At 51.7% G+C, this 20157-nt stretch overlaps 9 protein-coding genes across 9 annotated transcripts; 4 read left to right on the top strand and 5 right to left on the bottom strand.

Moving 5' to 3' along the window:
- Window positions 1–1203: 1203 nt before the first annotated feature.
- N7468_000678 (uncharacterized protein) lies at window positions 1204–3494 on the top strand (the record flags this gene model as incomplete). The annotated part of the gene is made up of 7 exons (XM_058469975.1): window positions 1204–2020; window positions 2072–2173; window positions 2225–2277; window positions 2328–2451; window positions 2507–2585; window positions 2645–2798; window positions 2853–3494. 7 exons carry the CDS (start codon window positions 1204–1206, stop codon window positions 3492–3494), a joined length of 1971 nt encoding a protein of 656 aa, XP_058336006.1.
- A 289-nt stretch (window positions 3495–3783) lies between these two features.
- Window positions 3784–4619, bottom strand: N7468_000677 (H(+)-transporting V1 sector ATPase subunit E; the record flags this gene model as incomplete). Its single annotated transcript, XM_058469974.1, has 3 exons — window positions 3784–3934; window positions 4009–4520; window positions 4587–4619. 3 exons carry the CDS (start codon window positions 4617–4619, stop codon window positions 3784–3786), a joined length of 696 nt encoding a protein of 231 aa, XP_058336005.1.
- A 355-nt stretch (window positions 4620–4974) lies between these two features.
- Window positions 4975–6975, top strand: N7468_000676 (uncharacterized protein; the record flags this gene model as incomplete). The annotated part of the gene is made up of 5 exons (XM_058469973.1): window positions 4975–5016; window positions 5080–5314; window positions 5378–5796; window positions 5886–6222; window positions 6290–6975. 5 exons carry the CDS (start codon window positions 4975–4977, stop codon window positions 6973–6975), a joined length of 1719 nt encoding a protein of 572 aa, XP_058336004.1.
- A 1622-nt stretch (window positions 6976–8597) lies between these two features.
- Window positions 8598–9431, bottom strand: N7468_000675 (transcription factor of the MADS box; the record flags this gene model as incomplete). Its single annotated transcript, XM_058469972.1, has 3 exons — window positions 8598–8867; window positions 8930–9064; window positions 9192–9431. The coding sequence occupies 3 exons, from the start codon at window positions 9429–9431 to the stop codon at window positions 8598–8600; spliced, it is 645 nt and encodes a 214-aa protein (XP_058336003.1).
- A 2200-nt stretch (window positions 9432–11631) lies between these two features.
- On the bottom strand, window positions 11632–13260 carry gfsA (glycosyltransferase family 31 protein; the record flags this gene model as incomplete). The annotated part of the gene is made up of 1 exon (XM_058469971.1): window positions 11632–13260. One exon carries the CDS (start codon window positions 13258–13260, stop codon window positions 11632–11634), a length of 1629 nt encoding a protein of 542 aa, XP_058336002.1.
- Window positions 13261–14688: 1428 nt separating this feature from the next.
- Window positions 14689–15081, top strand: N7468_000673 (uncharacterized protein; the record flags this gene model as incomplete). Its single annotated transcript, XM_058469970.1, has 1 exon — window positions 14689–15081. The coding sequence occupies one exon, from the start codon at window positions 14689–14691 to the stop codon at window positions 15079–15081; it is 393 nt and encodes a 130-aa protein (XP_058336001.1).
- A 710-nt stretch (window positions 15082–15791) lies between these two features.
- N7468_000672 (uncharacterized protein) lies at window positions 15792–16097 on the bottom strand (the record flags this gene model as incomplete). Its single annotated transcript, XM_058469969.1, has 1 exon — window positions 15792–16097. The coding sequence occupies one exon, from the start codon at window positions 16095–16097 to the stop codon at window positions 15792–15794; it is 306 nt and encodes a 101-aa protein (XP_058336000.1).
- Window positions 16098–17248: 1151 nt separating this feature from the next.
- N7468_000671 (uncharacterized protein) lies at window positions 17249–17464 on the bottom strand (the record flags this gene model as incomplete). The annotated part of the gene is made up of 1 exon (XM_058469968.1): window positions 17249–17464. One exon carries the CDS (start codon window positions 17462–17464, stop codon window positions 17249–17251), a length of 216 nt encoding a protein of 71 aa, XP_058335999.1.
- A 796-nt stretch (window positions 17465–18260) lies between these two features.
- On the top strand, window positions 18261–19931 carry N7468_000670 (uncharacterized protein; the record flags this gene model as incomplete). Its single annotated transcript, XM_058469967.1, has 3 exons — window positions 18261–18293; window positions 18366–19076; window positions 19134–19931. The coding sequence occupies 3 exons, from the start codon at window positions 18261–18263 to the stop codon at window positions 19929–19931; spliced, it is 1542 nt and encodes a 513-aa protein (XP_058335998.1).
- Between the last annotated feature and the right edge of the window lie 226 nt (window positions 19932–20157).

Genomic DNA, 20157 nt, shown 5'->3' with positions numbered 1-20157 from the left:
CCTACGGAGCAGTTCTTAAGGACACCGTGTTGGAAGCTGAGTGTCATCTCATTCGATGACTTCACTAGACGCTAAGATCCCCACTCCCTAAGCCGCTGTATAAATGAGAGCAATTCCCGAGCTGTCTCACTCCATAGCGTATCTAATGCTCGTGTAGGGTGCTTTGGGGGAGTGAAGAACACCGCAGTATGTCTGAGCTCAGGGCACCAATTTGAACATGGGCTGATCCACTCAAGTCCTAGATTCCGATCTATTCAAGCCTCCAGAGTGGAGAGTCAGGTGCCACTCCATATGCATAACTCCTGTGGGAACCGTAGCGTAAGCACTCCCTATCTGCACAAAGAAAACGTGCGTTGCTATGCATCTTGGCAATACCGATGTTTCGTAACCTGTACTCATGGAGCCCCTTTTTTTTGTCTTTTTCCCCTGCCCCAGCAAGTGGAACACGGCAAGTCGTGCGGGCCTCAGGAGTGCGTGTAATGTATCCTCCGCGGTCTTGAGCGTGCCCTATGATGATCACTGCAGAATGATCAAGGGCTGGCACCACCTGTTGGGATGTGATATGTAAGCCTCAACAGTCGACCTGGGGTTTGTGGCCTCGTACCCGAAAGGATGAGCTTGACAAGCCATGTCGACGGAATCAAAATATGACAGCCTGTCGTCAGGCGAATGATCGGCAGTCAACGGGGCACTGCGGATTCGCACGCCAGCAAATCGGCTGGGAGACTTTCCCCCCCCTGACGCGAACGTGCCGGAAATGGCCTGCTTCGGAGTAGAAAGCCGTTTCCAAACCAATATTATAAGGATGTTAAGGTGATGCGTTTCGTGACATATAGGGTCTACTATGGGATGTTGCTCCATAGTATTAACAGATCGTCAGCCCGGACCACTTCGTAGTATGTACGCGAGCCTCCCGGGGCGGGCTGCTGATTTGCAATATTACTTAGTTTCGATCTCCATCCTACGTAACTCCATGATGATCTTTTTTGGTTCAAATTTTTTGTTTGTTTTTTCTTTTTTCCCTTTGCACTCATTACGTCAATCGTAAATCCAAGTTTCTTGGTTCCAAGTCCAAGCCTTCAAGTTCTCTTTGGCCCTTTGTCCTCGAGATGGAGATAGAAGATCATGTGACCTCGCGCCGCTCTCATCCCCACGCGACGCGGCGAATTTGGCGACAGCATCCCACCTTGGCTGCAGCCCACTATGAGTGGGAAGAAGATCACCGAATGGTTCGATCGGCCTAAGTTCGCGATTGTCAACCAGAACAGTACTCCCGAAAAGAAGCCGCCTCGTGTGACACCATTTACATCACCCTCATCTTCCGCTCTCACCGAGCCCACATCGTCCTTCCTTGTCGACCTTACCTCCGATAACGACGCCAACGACAATGCGGTTCAAGAATCTATTCGCAACTCTGAGCCACCGAAGGATTTTTCAACCGCGGGAGGTGTCGTGCCGCCACCTAAGCCCGAACCCGAGATTGCTTCCGTATCATCAACCTTTGTGAGCGATGGAATATCGTCTTCTCAGCGCATTCTCAAAGATGGCAAGGAGGTCGTTATCAGCTCCGACGGTGAGGAATCAGATGATTCCAGTAGCTCGTTTGAAGACCCTGCCCTCTTCTTCGACTTCAAATCAAAACCAGCCGGGAAAAGCGCCTCCAAGACTTCCATGACAAAGCTACCGGTCAAAAAATACAAGAATACAATGGATTCTTTAGTGATTGGCGCCGTGGATGACATTGAGGAACAGGGCAAGGTCGCCAAATCTAGAGCGGCGTTGACATCGCCACAACAGGGCGAAAAAGTCCCTAGATCAAAAGAGTCGATCTTGGCGTCTGTCCTAGGTGGAGATGACGAGGGACCTAGTGTCGAGCGTATACTGAATGCTGTTCGAAGAACCGAGGCTTTGGATGTCACAAAGACGTGGAGGTTCCTGGATCATGCTCAGACTCCTGGGCAAACAAACGAGTTTCCAACAAACTCATTCCCACCTCATTCTCATCTAGCTGCTCTACGAGGTAGGCTACCATGCACCCCTGCCGAGGAGCAAGTGACTAACTCGAATGTAGATTTCGAATCGCGATCTCGGATGCTCCAGTCCGGAGTCTTGGAGTTTGCGGCAAAACTCCAACGTCTCCCAGACGAGTTCCTGTTGTGGCTCTTCTGCTCTGGTTTGTCTTGATCAACTTCTACATATTTGCATTTCACTGATCATTAGGCAGTGTCTCTTGAAAGGAGAGAAGACTTGAGAAGTGCCTATTGTAGAATATTTTCGGTTCGTTACTCCCGTTAATTCCTTAGCTTCCTAACTAATAGCTTTGTTAGCATACCTCTAGAGAGCGGGTAATGACTTTGATCCGACCTCACCATATTGACGAACTCTTCCAGAATTTAGGAGCTAAGCCAGAGGCTTTGGATCCCTCCCACGTCATTGTTGAAAACTCAGAGCGTAAGAAGCCACCCCCTTTCGACACCTCTTTCATGCCTAAGAACTGATTCCCTAGATTCGTCGCATCCCCCTTCCCCGAGACATAAAGAGCTTTTCCTATCTGCGTTCGCCATGCTGCGAGAATCCGCTGAGCTGTGAGTTTGGGCATCCCACGAACTGTACTTCATCCGAGTTGAAACTAATCCAAATATAGTCTTGCTCCTGATGCACGTGCACACGCTATTCACGTTCTCTTACGAATTACAGTGGATGGCTCATTGATCACGAATGACATGATCCAATCTGGGCTGCAAACCTGTCTAACTGCTTTGTTAGATAACGTTGCAGCTGCCGATGTGACTGAGATGGTATGAATGACCGATCGATAATAGCTAAGTTTGACTCGTGGCTGATTATAGTAGAACCTTCTGATTGGAAAACCTATATTTGAGACCGTGCCACATGCTGAGTTCCTGTCCTGCATGCTTGAGAACATGTTACCGACTATGCCCTGGATCTCATTGTTGCGATACCGCCTCGTAGTAGCATTCCTACTCCGGAACCCTGAGCCACTCACTGAATCACCTGAAGTTGTGGTTGACCTGAAACGTCTGACGCACTTTTTGGCCCGTGACGAGCGTTTCCATGCTAAGTCACACCAAGCCAACGAAACCTATGATTACGGTGAACTACTGGCCATCGCTATGCTCCTCGAAGTGGCCGTTACCTCGGCACCCTACGATATGATATGCGACCAAAAAGATGCTGAAGAGCGATTCAATGGGGCTGTTGATAAGTTTGCTAGCCAGGTCAAGCTCATCTTCAGCTCCATCAAGGACACCGGTGCTTCCCATCTGAAACGCATGGTGGCCAAGGAGGCCCTCGAGTCTCTTCATTACCGTGCTCTCTATTCTGTCAGAACCAAGCCCGCACCAAGAAAATCATACTTTGGAAATCCGGGGAGGCAAAGGAACCACGATATTAAGGGGATGTTTCAAAAAATGAGGGATCTCCCATTTCACTACAGTCCTACCAAAGACCGAACCGCAAGCTTCCCTTTATGAAGGCTACGATGGATTATGACATTATGATTTTATGACTTCCATACCATGTAATCCTGTCAGCATATACCCTTTCGGGTGACTGAACGCACTTGTCCATAGCTTGCATCTTTTTTAAATGGGAATAGTCATATGAACGCTCAGCGTATTGGCCAAATTTCAGCTCCGAAGTCGATGTGCAAGAAAGAAAATAAACAACTCCTCTAGATGGAGGTGGCCGAGGCCTATAAAAGAAGCCCGAGAAACTATTGAACATGAAAAGACCCGACACTACCTTGAGAAAGAGAACAGCTTAGTCGTAGAATCGCCTGTTTTGGTTCTTGCCAAACAGCGCCTCCCGCACGGCGGGGAGGGCATCGATCTCCAGTAGTCGCAGACGCTCCTCGAAGGTGTTGTTAATCTCAATCTTGCCTTGACCACCGACAATAACAACACCACCGGCACTAATGGAAATGGGTTAGCTGCATTTTTCCTTCTGGGAAAACCAGATTGGGTGTTATTCTTTGTGAAGACGTACGATCCTTCTGGCAGCGGCTCCGATTCGTCCAATGTCACGGTAGGCTCGTATCCCACGTTCTTCTTGAACTCCTTAACAGCTTCGGCGGCAGCCTTCTTCGCAGTGTCGTAGTCTTTCTTCCGGGCGCGGAAAGCGACCTTGTCCTCATTCAAAGCGTATAGTCCTTCCAGGATCAACCCCTGCAGGGTAGCCTGGTATTTCTTCTTGTCGCTACCAGCCACGCTGGTCACCTTTTCACGAGCCTTCTGGAAGAGATCATCCAAAAGCTCCTGACGCCCACCCAGCACACGGAGGCGAGTCCGGTTGGATAGGGTGGAGCGGGTGATCTGCTGCGCCATAGCCGCCTGCTTGTGCTTCTTCTCGTAGAGGGTGTCGATGGCGGCGGTCTCCTGGCGGACGAGCTTGGACTTCTCAATGGCGAACTCCTCGTCGGCCTTCAGCTGAATCTCACGGGCCTTCTCGAGAGCTTCTTGCCGGATGAACGCGGTCATCTTGCGGAGCTCGCCCGCGACCTATCATTCGGCAGGGATCAGCCCGCCTGTTGCGGTCCGGGAAAGAACAGATCCGAAACAACTCACCTGATCCTCGGACAGAGGGTGACTTTGCGACATGACGGCGAGGAATGCGTGGTATCGGAAGCAATGGAGAAGGTGGGAGGTACGTGGGTGGGAGAAGGCCGAATGACGTGGGGTTATGGAAAGGGAGGTCGAAGGTCGAAAGAGTGACCCAAGCTTGGGATCCGCTGCCCGTCTGCCTTGGCGTCTTAGCCGTTGTCGCATCCGCATCCAGAACCTCTCTCCACACTCCATCTTATCCCCTCGTTTCGTCTCCTTTCTTGTTATTGAGCCCCTTCGATCCTTTTCTCCTCCCTACGAGTTCTCTACCGTCCTGAGCCATGGCCTGCGTGTTCCGATAGTTCCATGCGCAGCTACGGTCCGCCCACCCCGTTGATCCAAGACTTACAAGATGGGCAAACTAGGTGACCTATCGCCACAGGGGAGCGTTGCGGTAAGTAGCTAGGCCAACATGGCTGTATAGGTCGAACGGTTCGCTGAGAAGTTGTTTGCACAGGTGGGTATCCTTGTTGGGCTGGTGTCTACGAGTCTGCAGGCAATCGGACTTACACTGCAGCGGAAATCCCACCTGCTCGAGGAGCAGAAACGCCCATATGATGTGCGCCGGCCGCCCTATAAACGCCGGCGATGGCAGCTCGGCATGGCCATGTTTGTTGTCTCCAACATAGTGGGAAGTACAATCCAGATTACAACGCTTCCACTCCCGGTGCTTTCCACACTCCAAGCAGTGAGTCTCGGGCCTGCCCCCCCCCCGCAAAGCTCTGCGATTTGTTGTTGACGACGCAACTATGCAGTCCGGTCTAGTATTCAATACGATATTGCTACTCTTATTCTTGGTGAACCCTTCACTCGTTATTCTTTCGCGGGTACTGTTCTTGTCTGCACCGGCGCTATTCTGATCGCTACATTTGGCGCCATCGGTGAACCGGCCCATAGCTTGAACCAACTCCTGGGCCTCCTCCAGCGCCGGCCATTCCTAGCATGGATGAGCACAACACTGGTGGTAGTTGCAGGCATTTTGGTAGGATCGAGGCTTCTCGGATATCTCCTCCCCGGTGCTCGAGGCAGGCCTGTCGCTACCGGCCATTTCACGCCACATCTGCAAAAGCTTCAGATCCGGATCAAGCTCTTCCGGGGCATGTGCTATGGGTCCGTTAGCGGTATCCTGTCAGCCCACTCGCTCTTGCTGGCCAAGTCAGCGGTGGAGCTACTTGTCCGTACAATAGTCGATGGGAGAACCAGTTCAACCGCTGGCAGTCCTGGGTGATTTTGCTGGGCATGATCGCCTTAGCGCTAACACAGCTATTCTATCTACACCGTGGATTAAAGCTGTGTAGCACCAGTATTCTTTATCCTTTTGTCTTTTGCATTTACAACATCATCGCTATTCTCGATGGCCTGATCTACTTCCGGCAGGTCACCCAGCTCACGAAACTCCATGCCGGCCTCATCAGCCTCGGGACAATCATTCTCTTGGGTGGTGTTCTTTGCCTTTCATGGCGACTAGAAGACGTTGACAACCATGCCGCGGTCAACGTCGTTGGAGCTACGCAGACGGGCCTGGGCCCCGGCATGGCGGTAGTAGAAGAATATCCACCATCGCCCGGGCCGCTGGACGGCCGCTTCGACGAAGAGACCCGTGGAGAGCGAGAACCGCTCCTCCGAGCCAACACTCAACCTCGACATTACTCCTCATATTCCAAAAGGACGAGATCCCAGTTTTTCGTTCCTCCCGCCCGCGGATCACCGGGAAGCCGCAGACCTCAACGCAGCATCGATTTGGGCTGAACTCGATGAATCCGACGTGGATGTCAGTCACTCGCACATGCGCTCTTTGTCTGATCGCCCGCGGAGTTCAAGCAGCGGTGCCGCTTTCAAAGTCCCAAAACAGCGCCTCAGCCGCAATTCCACAATAGGCCCGATCCCGTATCACCGAACTAGAGGTTCTCATCGGGTCCAGGCTTCTGCGTCCGAAAACCCCTGGCGCAGCACATCCATGCCCTGGGCTGGTCTTTGGGGGTCGCAACGCAAGAAGCGGACACCGTGGTTCGGGCAGTCCTCCAATAACCAAGAGTATGGCACGATCAGCGATGATTCAAGACAACCCGTTCATCCAGCAGGAGATGGTCCCTCATCTTCTCCCCCAAGTAATGCTCTCCTGGGACTTATCACAGGCTCCAGAAGGTCACTCATGGGTGCCTGGCAATCAAGTCGGCAGTTCCTATCCCGATGGACAAGCCCGCGGGCGGGCAATGATTCCGAATCCAATCCACACGACGGCTCCTCCTCCCCTCTTCTCCCTCATTCCGACGTTCGTATACCCAAAACGGGAGATACGCAAGATCCTACCAGGGGCGACTTGACATCTCCGCAGCCACCATCGCCATCTTGATAACGGATGTCCAAGGGTATTAGCTTTGACCCTTCACTCATAGACGTTATCCACTAGCGCCACCACTCAGACCTTCTGCCGCAGGCTGCCGCAGGACCTTGGTGTGCAACTTTCGCCATGTACAGTAGGGGCAGTATTTTCAGTAAATACTGGTCAACCACCACCACGCGTGTACTTGTCTCTCTATCCCCACAGTTCCTTTTGTGCTTCGAGCCGTGTCACTGGTACGGGATACAAAGGAACATTGATGACCTGGCTATATATGGATTGGCTTACAGGAACGACGGAATTTTGTGCATACCCCATGTTACCCTAATCTTGCTACCAATTCTTCGATAGAAGGAAATGAGAAACCCTAGGATCTTCCTAGCCCTGTAAAACCCGCCGCACACACACCCTGGTCTTGCAGTACACCAAAAAGTCCACCCATGTCGATCTATCCTGCATGGGTTGGGCGTGGCAACTCTAACCTAGTCTCGCCGCACGTTCCGCATGAGGACGTCCGCACTTGATCCGGGGGGGGGACCAGCCCCACCAGCTCGACAATGGAAAAACCATAATAAGTGCCCATAAGGAGCACTGTATGCTGGGTTTACTAGTAGATCATAGTAGAGATAGCTACACTCTTGGGAAGCTACTAGGGCTGAGATGGACCAAGTAGGATAAATACTTCCCGACTTATTCTCAAATACTTAGAAAGCAAAGACCCTGCACAGCTACAGGTAGACAAGGAACAAAGTTCGCATATCACGTACAAGATACCGATCCCGGGGCAGAACAGAACAGAACTAGGTCACCACGTACTAGCAAGAACAGACATACGGGGATGGAAAGGGTAAACAGTAAAAAGAAAACAGTGTGAGATTAGACAAGGTGGGTAGGAAAACAGGATCAATAATTGGTCGTATGAGATAAAAAGGGGAAGGGAAAATGAAAAAGAGACGAAAGAGACATCAAACGAATAAAACAGATAATAGGCAAGGACCACTTCGCCAAAAACTGACCATGCACCACAAACACCAACAGCCTCCGCCATTCGATCTAGGTAGAGGGGGCAAATCCGAGACAGCCAGGATAGTGCTGAAGTCCAGACTTGCGTGCTTGCGCTCTTTCATTCTCTTTTTGGTTCTTTTTTTGGTGTTTTGAGGATGAGGGGGGGTTTTTTTCCGCGTGTCTTTTGTTCAATTCCTCGCCCGGTGATTCAGAACTCCCAAAAAATTAAGGGGCAAACAAAAGAAGAAATTAGGAGTATGAGTATCTTCAAGGCATGGTCAATGAGAAACTCAACAATCCCAAGGTTAAAGAACCAGGGTTGCGAAAAAAGGGGAGAAAAAAAAAAGCCCCAAGAGTTGGCATCGAATACCTGATACCAAGGTCGACGCGTAATGTTGGCAATGTACACTTCATAGATCCGCAACGTAACACACATACCAAACAGGATGTCGGGATGTCAGGATTTCATGAGAGAGGTAGAGAGGAGGGGGAGATCAGCAGAGAGGGACGGGTATCAAGTGAACGCGAGAGTAAAACAGAGAGAGAGACGCAGTGTCCAGTCTGGGCCCGGTCGAGGCGCACAGCCCTTTTCTTTTCCTGATAAAGAGAGAAAAAGAGAAGAAAGACATTTACGCGGTGGGTTGATGCGAAGAGGGCATGCGGCTGCCTACTGGCATACCGGGATACTGGCCACCAGCCTGGTGCTGTTGGAGGTTCTGGTAGTAGGCCATCTGCTGTTGCTGCTCGCTGGTCATGTAGCCAGGGTGCATGCCGGGGCGCATGTTGGGCTGGCCGGCAGGGACGTTGTTGTGGGCGACATCTTCGGGGGCCTCAGCCGGCGCGTCGGGTGCGTCGATCCCGTTCTCATTGGTGGTAGGATCGGGCGCGTTCAAACAAGCCTGGGACGCGATTAACTTAGAGTTTTTGTGAAGGGGTGGGATCTGATTAGTGTATAATTTACCTGGATGAGATTCTTACCCTCAGCCTTGGTAACCAGAGGCTGGAGCTTGGGGGTGGTGAAGGTGTAGACCAGTCCGGTCTCGGAAACAACCAACAACAGCACCTGAGTGCCGGTGAGGACGGAAAGCTCATAGGCCTAGAAGCAAACGAGGTCAGGGGCCAGACATCAAATTAAATAGCGACCGTAGCAACAAAGGCAAACATGAGAGGAATTGGAGTAGGGGAGGGGTTTGGCAAGAAACCGGGTGGCGTTCGCGACGTACCTTCTTCATGATACCAGCCTTACGCTTCGAGAAGGTGATGTGGCGACGCGACTTGTCCTGGATGAACTTGATCTCAATCTTGCGGCGCTCACGACCAGGCTTGTCATCATCGTCATCATCGTCCTCAGCGCTCATGCGGTTGCGCTTGGGGACGCGGGCATCAGCACCGTTGCCGGGCTGCTGCAGGTCGTCGTGACCGGGGGAGAGTTTGTCGTCAGTCACGGCAGACATGTCGGCCATGGTATAAAGGCTTATGAAAAGGATCGAGGTCTGAAAAAGAGGCCTGAAAGCACCACGTACAAGTTCACCGGGGGGGGGTGGTTTGTAGATGGCCAAAAGGGGATGATAATCGAAATAACCCAATCGAGTAACGCTTTGGATCAGAAATAGGAAGGATAGGGAAGGGGGGGAAGAGCAAAGTAGGAAAAGTGCGAGTTACGATGGGTAGGCGGTGTATGCTACTAAAGTGGGCCCCGGAACGGGGGATGTTTGCAAATTACACGTATTGACCGCCCTTCTCCTCAGCCTGATGAGTGCGGGACGCATGTGGTACGCCGGCTTGTGCGGCACTGCCCATACTGTAGCTTGTACCCCCCGTCAGTTCCCCTCTCCATCCCCCGTCACAATACCGTAAGATATTGGCCACGATACAACGATTTCCCTGCGCAGCCATGGTTGGCTCCCATTCTGGCCCCTCTCAGGCCCTTCTCCACTCGATCAGGCCATCCTGCCTGGTGATTCGCTTTTTCCCAAGGGGCCAACGCAAGAGCCCCACATGCTGGCCGTCGTGGCTCCGCTTGCGTCTTTTTCGAGGAAAGCGCAAACCCAAAGGTTAATGCTGCGCTGGTCTGGACTCGCTTTATCGTCTGAGGGGCATTATGCTTTCGACGTTCCGGAAGACAGGGAAAAGAAAAGACGTCAGATCGTGGATCATGGATCGTACCTTTCTGAGATCGGTATTTTGCCTCCTGCTCTTCCCCCTTTCCCCAGTACAAATTTCTATTATTATCCTATAGGGCTTGACCCTGCATTCCACAGCTCGCAAACTATTGGCCCCCAGCCACCGGGGACAACGCGCTTTCTGTACGGCTCCATCCTTCGCAGCCGCATGGAGACCCGGACTATCTTCTCCTCACACATTGGCTCTATTAGAGTCCACAGGACCGGGGACGTGTTCTGACTGAGGGGAGATCGAAACAGAGCCGACAATCAACATGAGCTCTCTACATGGCAGAGGTCATATAAAGTACAAGGAACACCCTGCAGCAGGCTGCATTGTGTGCCCATTCGACGGGAATAGGCCCGAGGTCGAGACCCTCCGCCTCCGTCGGAATCCCTCGGCATACATGACTGAGCGATAATGTGTAAATCAAGAGAAGATATAGGTCCTGCGGAGCTCTGCTCCCAGGCGGGTGGCTTTATATAGAAGAATGGATTTCAGGCTCTGGCTGTTACCAACGGCGATCGTTCGGACGCTTCTGGTCTATGCAAATGCACGAAGTCTAGAGTTGAGTTCCAGGATATGGCTAAGTCCAAGCGGAGTAAATCAGCACATGCAAGATCAGCAATTACTATTGTCTTGGTATACTGGCTGGATCCTGTCACAGCCATCCTGTGCAGACTGCGAAAGACTCGTGATCGAACTTCCAACCCACGCATCATAGAGATCATGACCAAGTGACGCCCAGTCAACCATATAAGGCAAAAGCGCAGAACCAATGCGCTGCGTGATAAGAGAACCAGCCTAAGGAGAGAGAACAGCAATGCTCAAGAAGGGTAAGAGTTTTTGAGGCTTCATCATATTCTTCACATAATGAACAATAAGTTCAACGCTAATCACCAACGAAGACCCAAGTATGGTCTTCGGTTCAAGTCTATTTTTACAAAACACGATGCATGATAAAAGACTCTGTCCCGGTGACAACGGAGATCAGAGCACCCGACAAGTAGCAAAGTTAGGAAGAAGGGAGTAAAAGAAAAGAAAAACAAGGAAAGACGAGCAAGCCAGGCAGGCGCAGATAGAGACCGGAGGATGTTTCTTCTCCATTCCGAAGCCATACGAGGTAGGCACAAGAAAAGATAAGCTCGTGGAAAGAGCCGGGATATAGGGAGCACATAAAACCACCAGGTTCCTGCACCACAATGGACTCCGCCAATGCTTAACGCCGGATAAATGGAAGGGGGGAAAAAGGGGGGGGAAAGAATCAAAAACTGGAGGAGACGAGGTACAGGTCACGATCAACGAGTTTCATCCGGTAGAAAAGAAAGGGTCAGAAAATGTTGGATCGATGCAAGAGGTGTGGCGTCGTGACAATAATAAAAAGTATGAAGTTGTAACGGGCAGGCGATACAATAATCGAATCATGTGCAGCGAAGTGGTAATGATTGGACAAGCGAAATAATGAGAATGTGTCCTTTGAAGGACCAGAATCCGAATCATTCAAGGGACGAGGGTGTAACCATATGAGCAAAGGGAAAGTCGTTTATTGCTGCTGGTAAGTACCACGCAGTTGATGGTCAGTGACACCGGCACCACCACCCCCTTGGGGCCGAGCCACACAATCTCGATCACGCTATGGCCCTCGTCTTCCTCACGAACATAGAACTGGTGGACATTTTCGCCAACCACGTACGCATCGTGCATCAGCCAGCGATCCTTGATCACACCTTCTTCCTCGGCAGGGCGCAGAGGACCCAATCGCGACTCGTATCCGAGAGGGTCTTCTGGCCAGGTCTTCTCCACAGCATCAAAGTTGACAGCATCATCGGGAGTATTCTGACCATACGTATACTTGACCAAGGAATATCCGTTGGTCAAAACCCAGAAGTGGCGAGTGGTTTCGCCGGTCGCGTTGTTCACAGTCTCCTCTTGGTCAAAGACCCAGCGGCGCAGCACGGACTTACGACCGGCGGCTGCAGCAACCGTGGTCATCTTAACAACATCCTTGGTGTACCAGCTGTTCCAGTGGTGCATGGATTCAATCTTGCGACCGGATTCGTAAACACCGTCCACGGGATCAGTCATGTCCATCTGGTAGAGAGAGGGCCAGAGGGTCAGGGGAGTGTCACCGAAACGCTGGATACACTGGCCGAGCTTCTGGTCACCGGGTTGCTCACCCCAAGACTGGCACTCGTCGTAGTGATTCATCAGGACATCTAGCAGCGGCTTGGAGACGAAGACGCCAGCACCTCCGAAGGCGATGTGACCGAAGGTATCGACCTGCCAGCTGGCTTCAGAAAGGGATCCGATGTAGTGCTTCTTCTTCTCGTCAAAGAGTTTCAGCTCCTTTGCGATGGTAGGCAGGGATAAGAAGAAGGTATCGTCATCACTAAATCCAAGCCAAGTCGTGTGAGGGCGGTACATGCGGATGTGCTCTGAGAAAGCCTCGACCATTCCGAAATAACGAGCAGTGAAGTCCAAGGGAGAGGCCTTGAGTGTCAAGTCCAGACCGCGGTTACGGAAGTAAGTCTCCTGACGCTCCAGGTCGTCATCCGACTCAGGGACCAGCACAATCAAACCAGCCTTGGTGTTACCATACGTGTAGAGCAAAGATGGGAGCAGGCGATCAAGACGGTCCACGGTGGTAGCCAGACCGAAAAGAAGCTTGGAAGTCTCCTCGACATCGTCATCAGATGCGACATCGACATCAATGATGTGAGGGCAGACAAAGCTCTCCTCGCGGTTTTCGGGAGAGACCACCATTCCTCGCTCCATGGCAACAAACGGGGGCAGGACAGGCTTGTCAATTTCCTCCAAAGTGTGGAACTCAGCATCGGGTTTGACCATACGGGGGCGCATGTAGGTGCGGGTGTAGTTCTTGCGAGGAAGCCATTCGGAGAAAGGCAGGGGAGCGGCCAGCTTCGGATCAACTTCACAAGTATTTGAGGCATCTTTCGCACCCGGCGATAAGTCTATTTGAGACTGGCTGGAACCAAGGTTGGCATGTTCGATGGGATGCTTGAATCGAAGGAAGGCGGATCGATCGTAGCGGTCCATGCAATAAAAGAACACACCGATGGAGATCAGGGCGAGCAGCGGAAATACCGTCTTCAGCCGGAAAATAGGCATTTTGACGGACTGAGGCGAAGATTTTTCGAACATGTACGTAAAAAGGCGGCTCTTGTCAAATGGCAAGGGGGAGATTCTCTTTCTTTTTTTCTTTTTTTTTTCGAGATTTGCGAATTAAAGCCTCGGAGGATTAGGTATCTTATCGGGTTGGCGTGAAGAGGAATGTCGTGTCCCGGATAATTGTGCAGCTTAAACTGACCACAGAGCTAGGCGCGGGAGGCGTGGATTTGGATTTTTAATGAATGACAGGCACCTCAAATGCCGGAGAACAACGAGAGGCTGGCAGCGTCGGGGCCCGCGACACGGTCCAAAGGGGGGAGAAGCGGTTGTGAAGAAAGGGGGACAGAAGGAGAAATAGAGGTTGCGAGACCAACGCGGCTGGACGATACGTCCAGAGCTCGAACAGAGTCGATTCTGAGGAAGGGGAGGGGGTAGTCGTGAAGATGTCGAAAGGAAGAAAAAAGGGGAGAGAAATAGGAAGTGATGGCGACCAAGCACCATTAATTGCGAAAAATGGGTCTGGGGGGAAGGAGTACAGATGGCCCGTAATGGTAATACAGAATGGTAATACGGTAATGTGCCCAGACACCCTTGATACACTTCTAGCCTTTCCCTGCTAATTGATTGATTGGTTCTCTCTTCTCTCATACGTGCTGCTTCTAGAGAGCTCCTATGTCCTGCTTTGAACCGATAATCCCAGCAGTTCAGGATATACGGATATATTCATCTACCTGACATCTGCTTAGAATATCCCGCCTATCGTGGTATTCCGTCAAAAACCTACGTGGCGTTCGCCACACCGATCTCGCCGGAAAAGGAATGCTAGGTCGGAGAGATCAACTTCTCTGCCCATGGTCGCGTATCGTCAGCCGAGCGATCAGCGATGGGGCCTTAGCTTCATTTGCACGATTCGTTTTCGATCGCTCTTCGGAATGTGATCAGTGTTAGGGACTGCCCGCTGGAGGGATGATCGCGGAGCGGCCATCAGATCTCCTTGATCTTGAACATCAATGATTTTCTCCGATCATCCGTAACGACTTGCGTCCGTCGGAAGACCGTCCGAAAAGGGTTGGGTCTGTAGGAAGTCCAGAGGATCATTGGCCTTATCAAGCTTCACTACCTGGGTTGATATGCTACTACACAGTATTGACCAGCCGTTCGCTCTCCTTCTAGAATAGAAACTGTTTTCACGAAAGCTTTCAATTGAATACGACGTATACAATTCCTTCTGCGGCAGCGAAAACGTCGTATTACTACCATGTCTGCATTCTGTTCTTTTTTTCCGAGAGGTTCCCATCCATTGTAAATCCCATCATGATGATGCCGAAAGGTCTGCAAGATCGAGTATACATCACGTCACCGTTGGCGCTTAGACCCTACGATCAAGCCACGGGGGATGCGGAAGCTAGAGAACCTTGAAACCTCAAGATGCCCAGCATCCGACTAGATCAGGATACGAAATTGAGAACTCATCTAGGTAGTATAGCAAAGGTCCTACAACAGAAGACGCTCGATCTACCCGCAGGCCGTAAGCGCCGTACGATGCAAAGTTACGGAACCGTCCTTACGGGGCGTGAGAGGACTGGAGTGTTTCCTGTGCTTCCTCCGTTTCCTGTGGAGGAAATGATCAGAAGGCCGATCGCCCTGGCGTCCAGCCGCCCTGACCAGTCAGCGCCCAGCAGAGCAGCGAGGGCGGGCAGCGGAGACCCCACTGACGCGTGTCCCTCGCCGTTAACCTTGGCTCTTTCGCAGGAAATGTCCCATTCACGTTCCTCCCCGATACGCACCTTTCTCATCGCCATTCTGTTGGACCCTGACTAACGCCTTATCGGGCCTCACCTCGCTGGCTGTGGTACGGCCGGAAGATAGGTGGGCCAGCGATCGACAGCTGATTTACGGCACAGCCATTCCAAGTCGAGCGTTCTGGACAGATTGGTCCGAGACTCCGTAGAACTTGAAGCAAGAAACCCTCCAGGGCCCGGTCGGATTCGGGAAGTAAATTCCTCATATCTCGTGAGACAGCTGCGTCATGAGCGTCGTGGTCGGTGTTCTATATATATTACCCCCTCAAGGGCGCCGCTGTACCCGCGGCGTGGGGAAGGCTTGGCTGTGGATGCAGGGGCTTGCAGACTTATACGCATCATGCATTACGCACGGAGCTTCAGTGGCCCGATCAACTTCTGGGACTTGAACTCCAACCCTTGGACTCAGAGGTTGACGAAGTGCCGACAACATCTACACAGTGTATGGATGCAATACACGGAAACTCCCTTGAACTTTATTATTATTCCTAGTAGGGGCCAAGCAATCAGTACGCCGGCCAGAGCGCAGTGTGTCTCAGATCCCGCCGTTTTAGGCGAGTCCGTGAAATTAACCTTAACCCAGCAGCAACCATGGTCCCAGCCGCTCATTTCAGTACTTTACCAGTCATGCACGCGGCCGCGGAGGCGTGCCTTGCCTACTTGAACTTGCACTTCCCAAACCCCCCACGGAGAAACTCTCGGGTGATGTTTTGCGTTTCAGCAGGTAACTCAGACCGACGCCTGGCGAGTAGCGTATCGTCCCAATCTGACTTTGAATTCGCCGAGCCCCGACTCGAGCCCTATGCCGTCACGGCCCACTGCATGTCCGAGTCGAATGAGCAGCGAAGCCATCGGGGAACCCCGCCGAAAACCCATTTCAACAGCCGGTAATCTTACGGACCCTGAACTGCAGTGTGGTAGGTCCATGAAAAGTGGAGTCGGAACCCCCTGATCGCCAGTCCCTTTTGCCATCCGAAGAGCGGGTGCTCCGTGGGAATTTGGCCTCCAGCTAATTTCCGCTGCTGGGTGGAGCATCCGTAGAAGCCATTCAAGGAACCTGGTCCGCCGAAATTCTAGAATCCCGTAATTTTACGCCTGTCTCTCTGTACTAGTCGCTGTAGGCAGGTATAAGCTTCTTCAATAACCCAATGAGAGGAGCATGAAAGATGGTGCAATACAACGCCATCGCCTTTCTCACTTTCATGGAGCGTGGCTAGATTCCTGCGTGACAACGTGCCCCTATCGGTCCCAACCGCCCCCTCATTAGATTTCGAGCCCTCGAGAGACCTTCCGTAGCAGTAGAGGTTTGATGAAGTCTGGTCCACCCATGGGGGGGGGGCTTATCGCCCTAAAACGAAGAACGGTTCGAGTGGGAACTATGGATACGGGCGGTCTCCCTTCCCAATCCTCTCAATATCATTGATAGGCAAATGCCGGGCCAAATCCTTAGAACCCATCGGCTAAAATACTGGGAAAGGAGTGTTCAAGGCTCATCGGCGGGGTCCGAAGGAAAGAGATCAAAGATTAACTGAAGATCTCGAGCATTGCAACTTTGCCCTGCAAATCGACGTGCACATGAAACGCTCCGGATGCCAATCGCTCTGTCGAGGGTGGATGCTCGTCAGCGTTTCATACATTACTGATGGATCCAATTATCGATGGCGAAGCGAACGAGGGGCTGGTAGGTTACGGCCCCCGGCGGTGATCGTCACCGTCACGCATTTCGGACCATCCACGACAGAGATGTACATGTGAAGCAAGAATGGGATTCCTACGGGGTCCAGAGAACGTGTAACACAGGAAGCTTTGGTCTCACCGTCTCATTTGTGGCTGCTTCGAATTGGCGGGGGGCCAGGAAGGCCTCAGCCACTGCTTGTGACTTCCAGGGTGTCCTCCGCAGAGAACATCACAATATGAATATTCGACAGGTCGTACAATGAACACAATTCTGCCTCTCCTGCCTAGGTATACGAGCAGCCATCTCGTTAGTACGTTATTTAGCATCCCTCCAACAACCCACCACGGCACCTATGCTAGTAAATAGGTAGCTCCAAGATATATTTATCCATGGAGGGATTCCAGTGACTAACAGGACACCCACCACTCCGAAGTATATTTCCCTGGACGCCATGAGATACAAGACATGCGCCCCCAAATAGAAAATCAGATATGGAGTAGCGCGCCCGTCATGCCCGAGTTAAATGTTTAACTTTATTCGCCCAGTCGACAAGTCTTTTCTTCCTTGTCAGTTGTAGTTGAATTGCAGCTGGAGCGCATTCGGAAATGACCAGTTCCGTTTCGCATGCGTCGTTCTTCATTGGAAGGTTGTTTCGGATATTGGGCCAGATCGATGGATCAACGTGAATGGACGAAAGTTCTGCAAATTTGTTCGTACCTGGCATTAGGGGTGCCCAGTCGCAGCGATTTCGAGCTTCAACCAGAAACAACTTGGAAAGACCACCCACTGCGCCCGAGGGTGTCGGTGGCTTTAATCGGCTCCAAATCCCGTTCAATCCACCAGTTGACGGCAGGGGATTTGCGGTGCCGTGATGGTGCATTCCTTGCGCGTTGGTCAATATAGAGAGCATATTGGGGGCCTTTCAGACAAAGGAACTTCCTTTGGATCTTAAAACGCTCCTTCGCGTCTCAACGACACTGTGGGCACCACCCACACGGAAAGACTGATGCAACATTTGGGCCAAGTGCCCGGTGTGCGCACCACCAAGCCGGCATGATTCTACGAGGTAGACCGGATCTGAGAGTACTGACAATTATGGTCTGAGGAAGGTGCCTCTATCTCCTTTCCAGGCTCCTTCACGTCTTCAAGCCTCACGAGGCCCCTTTTGCTCGGTTCATGAGATCTTTCTCGGCCCATTCACCGATCGCATTCCGTCGATCGGATGCTCTGGTGCACGGCTAGTCACTGGTGCAGGATGGCAGCCACTAACGCGCTCAATCGCAAACGCTGGGTCCTGCTACGCGGGTCTAGGTGCTACTTATTCCCCACATTAATCGGGGATGGCCTATGAGACACGGGAAACAACGCAAGTTTGCATCGTTAGCTGCATCTAGCATAGTCATTGAAAGAAGTACCCCCTCCTGGACCTGTGGGCTCGAGAAACAAAAAGGTGTATTGCTCGAAATTGAGATCGCCCCTCCGACTAAACACATCGGGCTCGGCGCACAAGCTCCTACATCATGGGATTCAGCACCGCAGCCGAATTCGACCAGGTAATTTGATGATTCTTGTTGCTTTAATGATTTCTCATATGATTTCGTTCCTTACTAATTCACTGCTTCCAGGCCTATCATACGGTGCAGGATACCTTTGCGAGTGGCGCCACCAAGGACAAGGGATGGCGCCGACAACAGCTCAAACGCACTTGGTGGATGATCGAAGATAATAGAGATCGTCTCTGCGCTGCTCTGTACACTGACTTGCACCGTCACAGGCAGGAAAGCATCATTGCGGACATTGGCATGCTCCAAAAAGACATTCTGCACACATTGCAGAATCTGGACAAATGGACTCAAGATGAAATACCCACGCGATGGGATCCAGTCAATTTTTTAGGCAATACAAGGGTCCGCAAAGAGCCCAAGGGCGTGGCCCTCATTATTGGAGCCTGGAATTACCCTATTTTATTGACCCTCCAACCTATGGTCGCGGCAATCGCTGCTGGTTGCGCAATTATCGTGAAGCCGTCAGATATGGCGCTCGCCTGTCAAGACGTCTTGGTGGATATCATTCCTCAGTATCTCGATACGAGTGCTGTCCTTGTTGTCACTGCTGGCGCGCAGGAGATGCAGCACATCCTGGACCGCCCTTTTGATCACATCTTTTACACCGGATCAGGCTCCGTTGGCAAGATCATCTACGCAGCTGCAGCAAAACATCTCACCCCAGTCACCTTAGAGCTGGGCGGCCAAGCACCTGCCATTGTGACACCTGCCGCTGATATCGATCTCTCTGCAAAGCACATTGCAGCCACCAAATTCCAGAATGCTGGCCAGGTACGTGGTCTCTGTCGTGGAAGTATATGTTCAGTACCCTACTGACAAACAGCATAGATTTGCTTGAACGTCAATCATGTAATCGTGGACCCGACGGTCCGCGAAGCCTTCGTGGAGAAACTAGGCCAATATTTTGATACTTTTTTGGGTGGCCGAGATAACCGACCAGATTACTATACCCATATCATAAACGAGCGAAACTTCGATCGCCTAGACCGCCTCCTGAGGGAAAGCTCCGGTCAAATTGTATACGGCGGCCAGAGAGACCGTGCCACCCGATTCTTCGCCCCAACAATCGTTACAGGCGTGCAGCCAAGCGACTCTCTCTTTTCCGAAGAGCTCTTTGGTCCGATTTTACCGATTCTGGATGCCGACCTGGACGGTGCCTTTTCGATTACTCGTAAGACAGGACGTCCGCTGGGCATCTACGCTTTCACGCACAGCGAAGCAGAGAAACGACGTGTACTCAACGAGACACAATCTGGAGGCGTGACTTTCAACGACTGCACCCTTCATGTCCTTCCTAGTGACGCTCCATTCGGTGGTACCGGCACATCTGGCTTTGGATACTACCACGGACCTCACGGGGTACGCGAGTTCTCACATCTGCGTACCTACATCAATGCCATGCCCTCGTGGGTGGAAGGGCTACTGAGTGCTCGGTATCCTCCATATTCTCTGGAGAAGACCAACGCCCTTTCGCCAAAAGTTACGCCACCCTTTGATCGAGATGGAAATGATGTTCCTAGCAATTTGACCAAGTGGGCATTTGGGCTTGGGACACTCGCGCTTTCGGGTGCTGTTTACCAGCAGCGGCAACAGCTTCTGTCGATAGCGTCGAAGTTTGTGCAGTAAAACTTCATGGTGGGTTATTTCATGTCTTTTTTGGGGGGGGGGATATCTAATATTTAGTCGGGAGGGAAATCTTGGGGGCCAAACATTGTATACGCAAATTCTATTGACAAAATCTAATCCGTAACTTACGCAATGTTTATTTAAAGCCGGCCGTGGAGTGCTAGATATGTAGAACTTGAATAACCCATGGAGCGAATCGGATGATACAAGGCTAATCGGAAATGAT

The sequence above is a fragment of the Penicillium chermesinum genome (assembly GCF_028974085.1).
Source record: "Penicillium chermesinum strain IBT 19713 chromosome Unknown utg000001l:1.0-1975020.0:1.0-1976611.0, whole genome shotgun sequence".
NCBI classification, from domain to species: Eukaryota; Fungi; Ascomycota; class Eurotiomycetes; order Eurotiales; family Aspergillaceae; genus Penicillium; species Penicillium chermesinum.
This window is presented reverse-complemented; position numbering and strand designations above follow the sequence as displayed.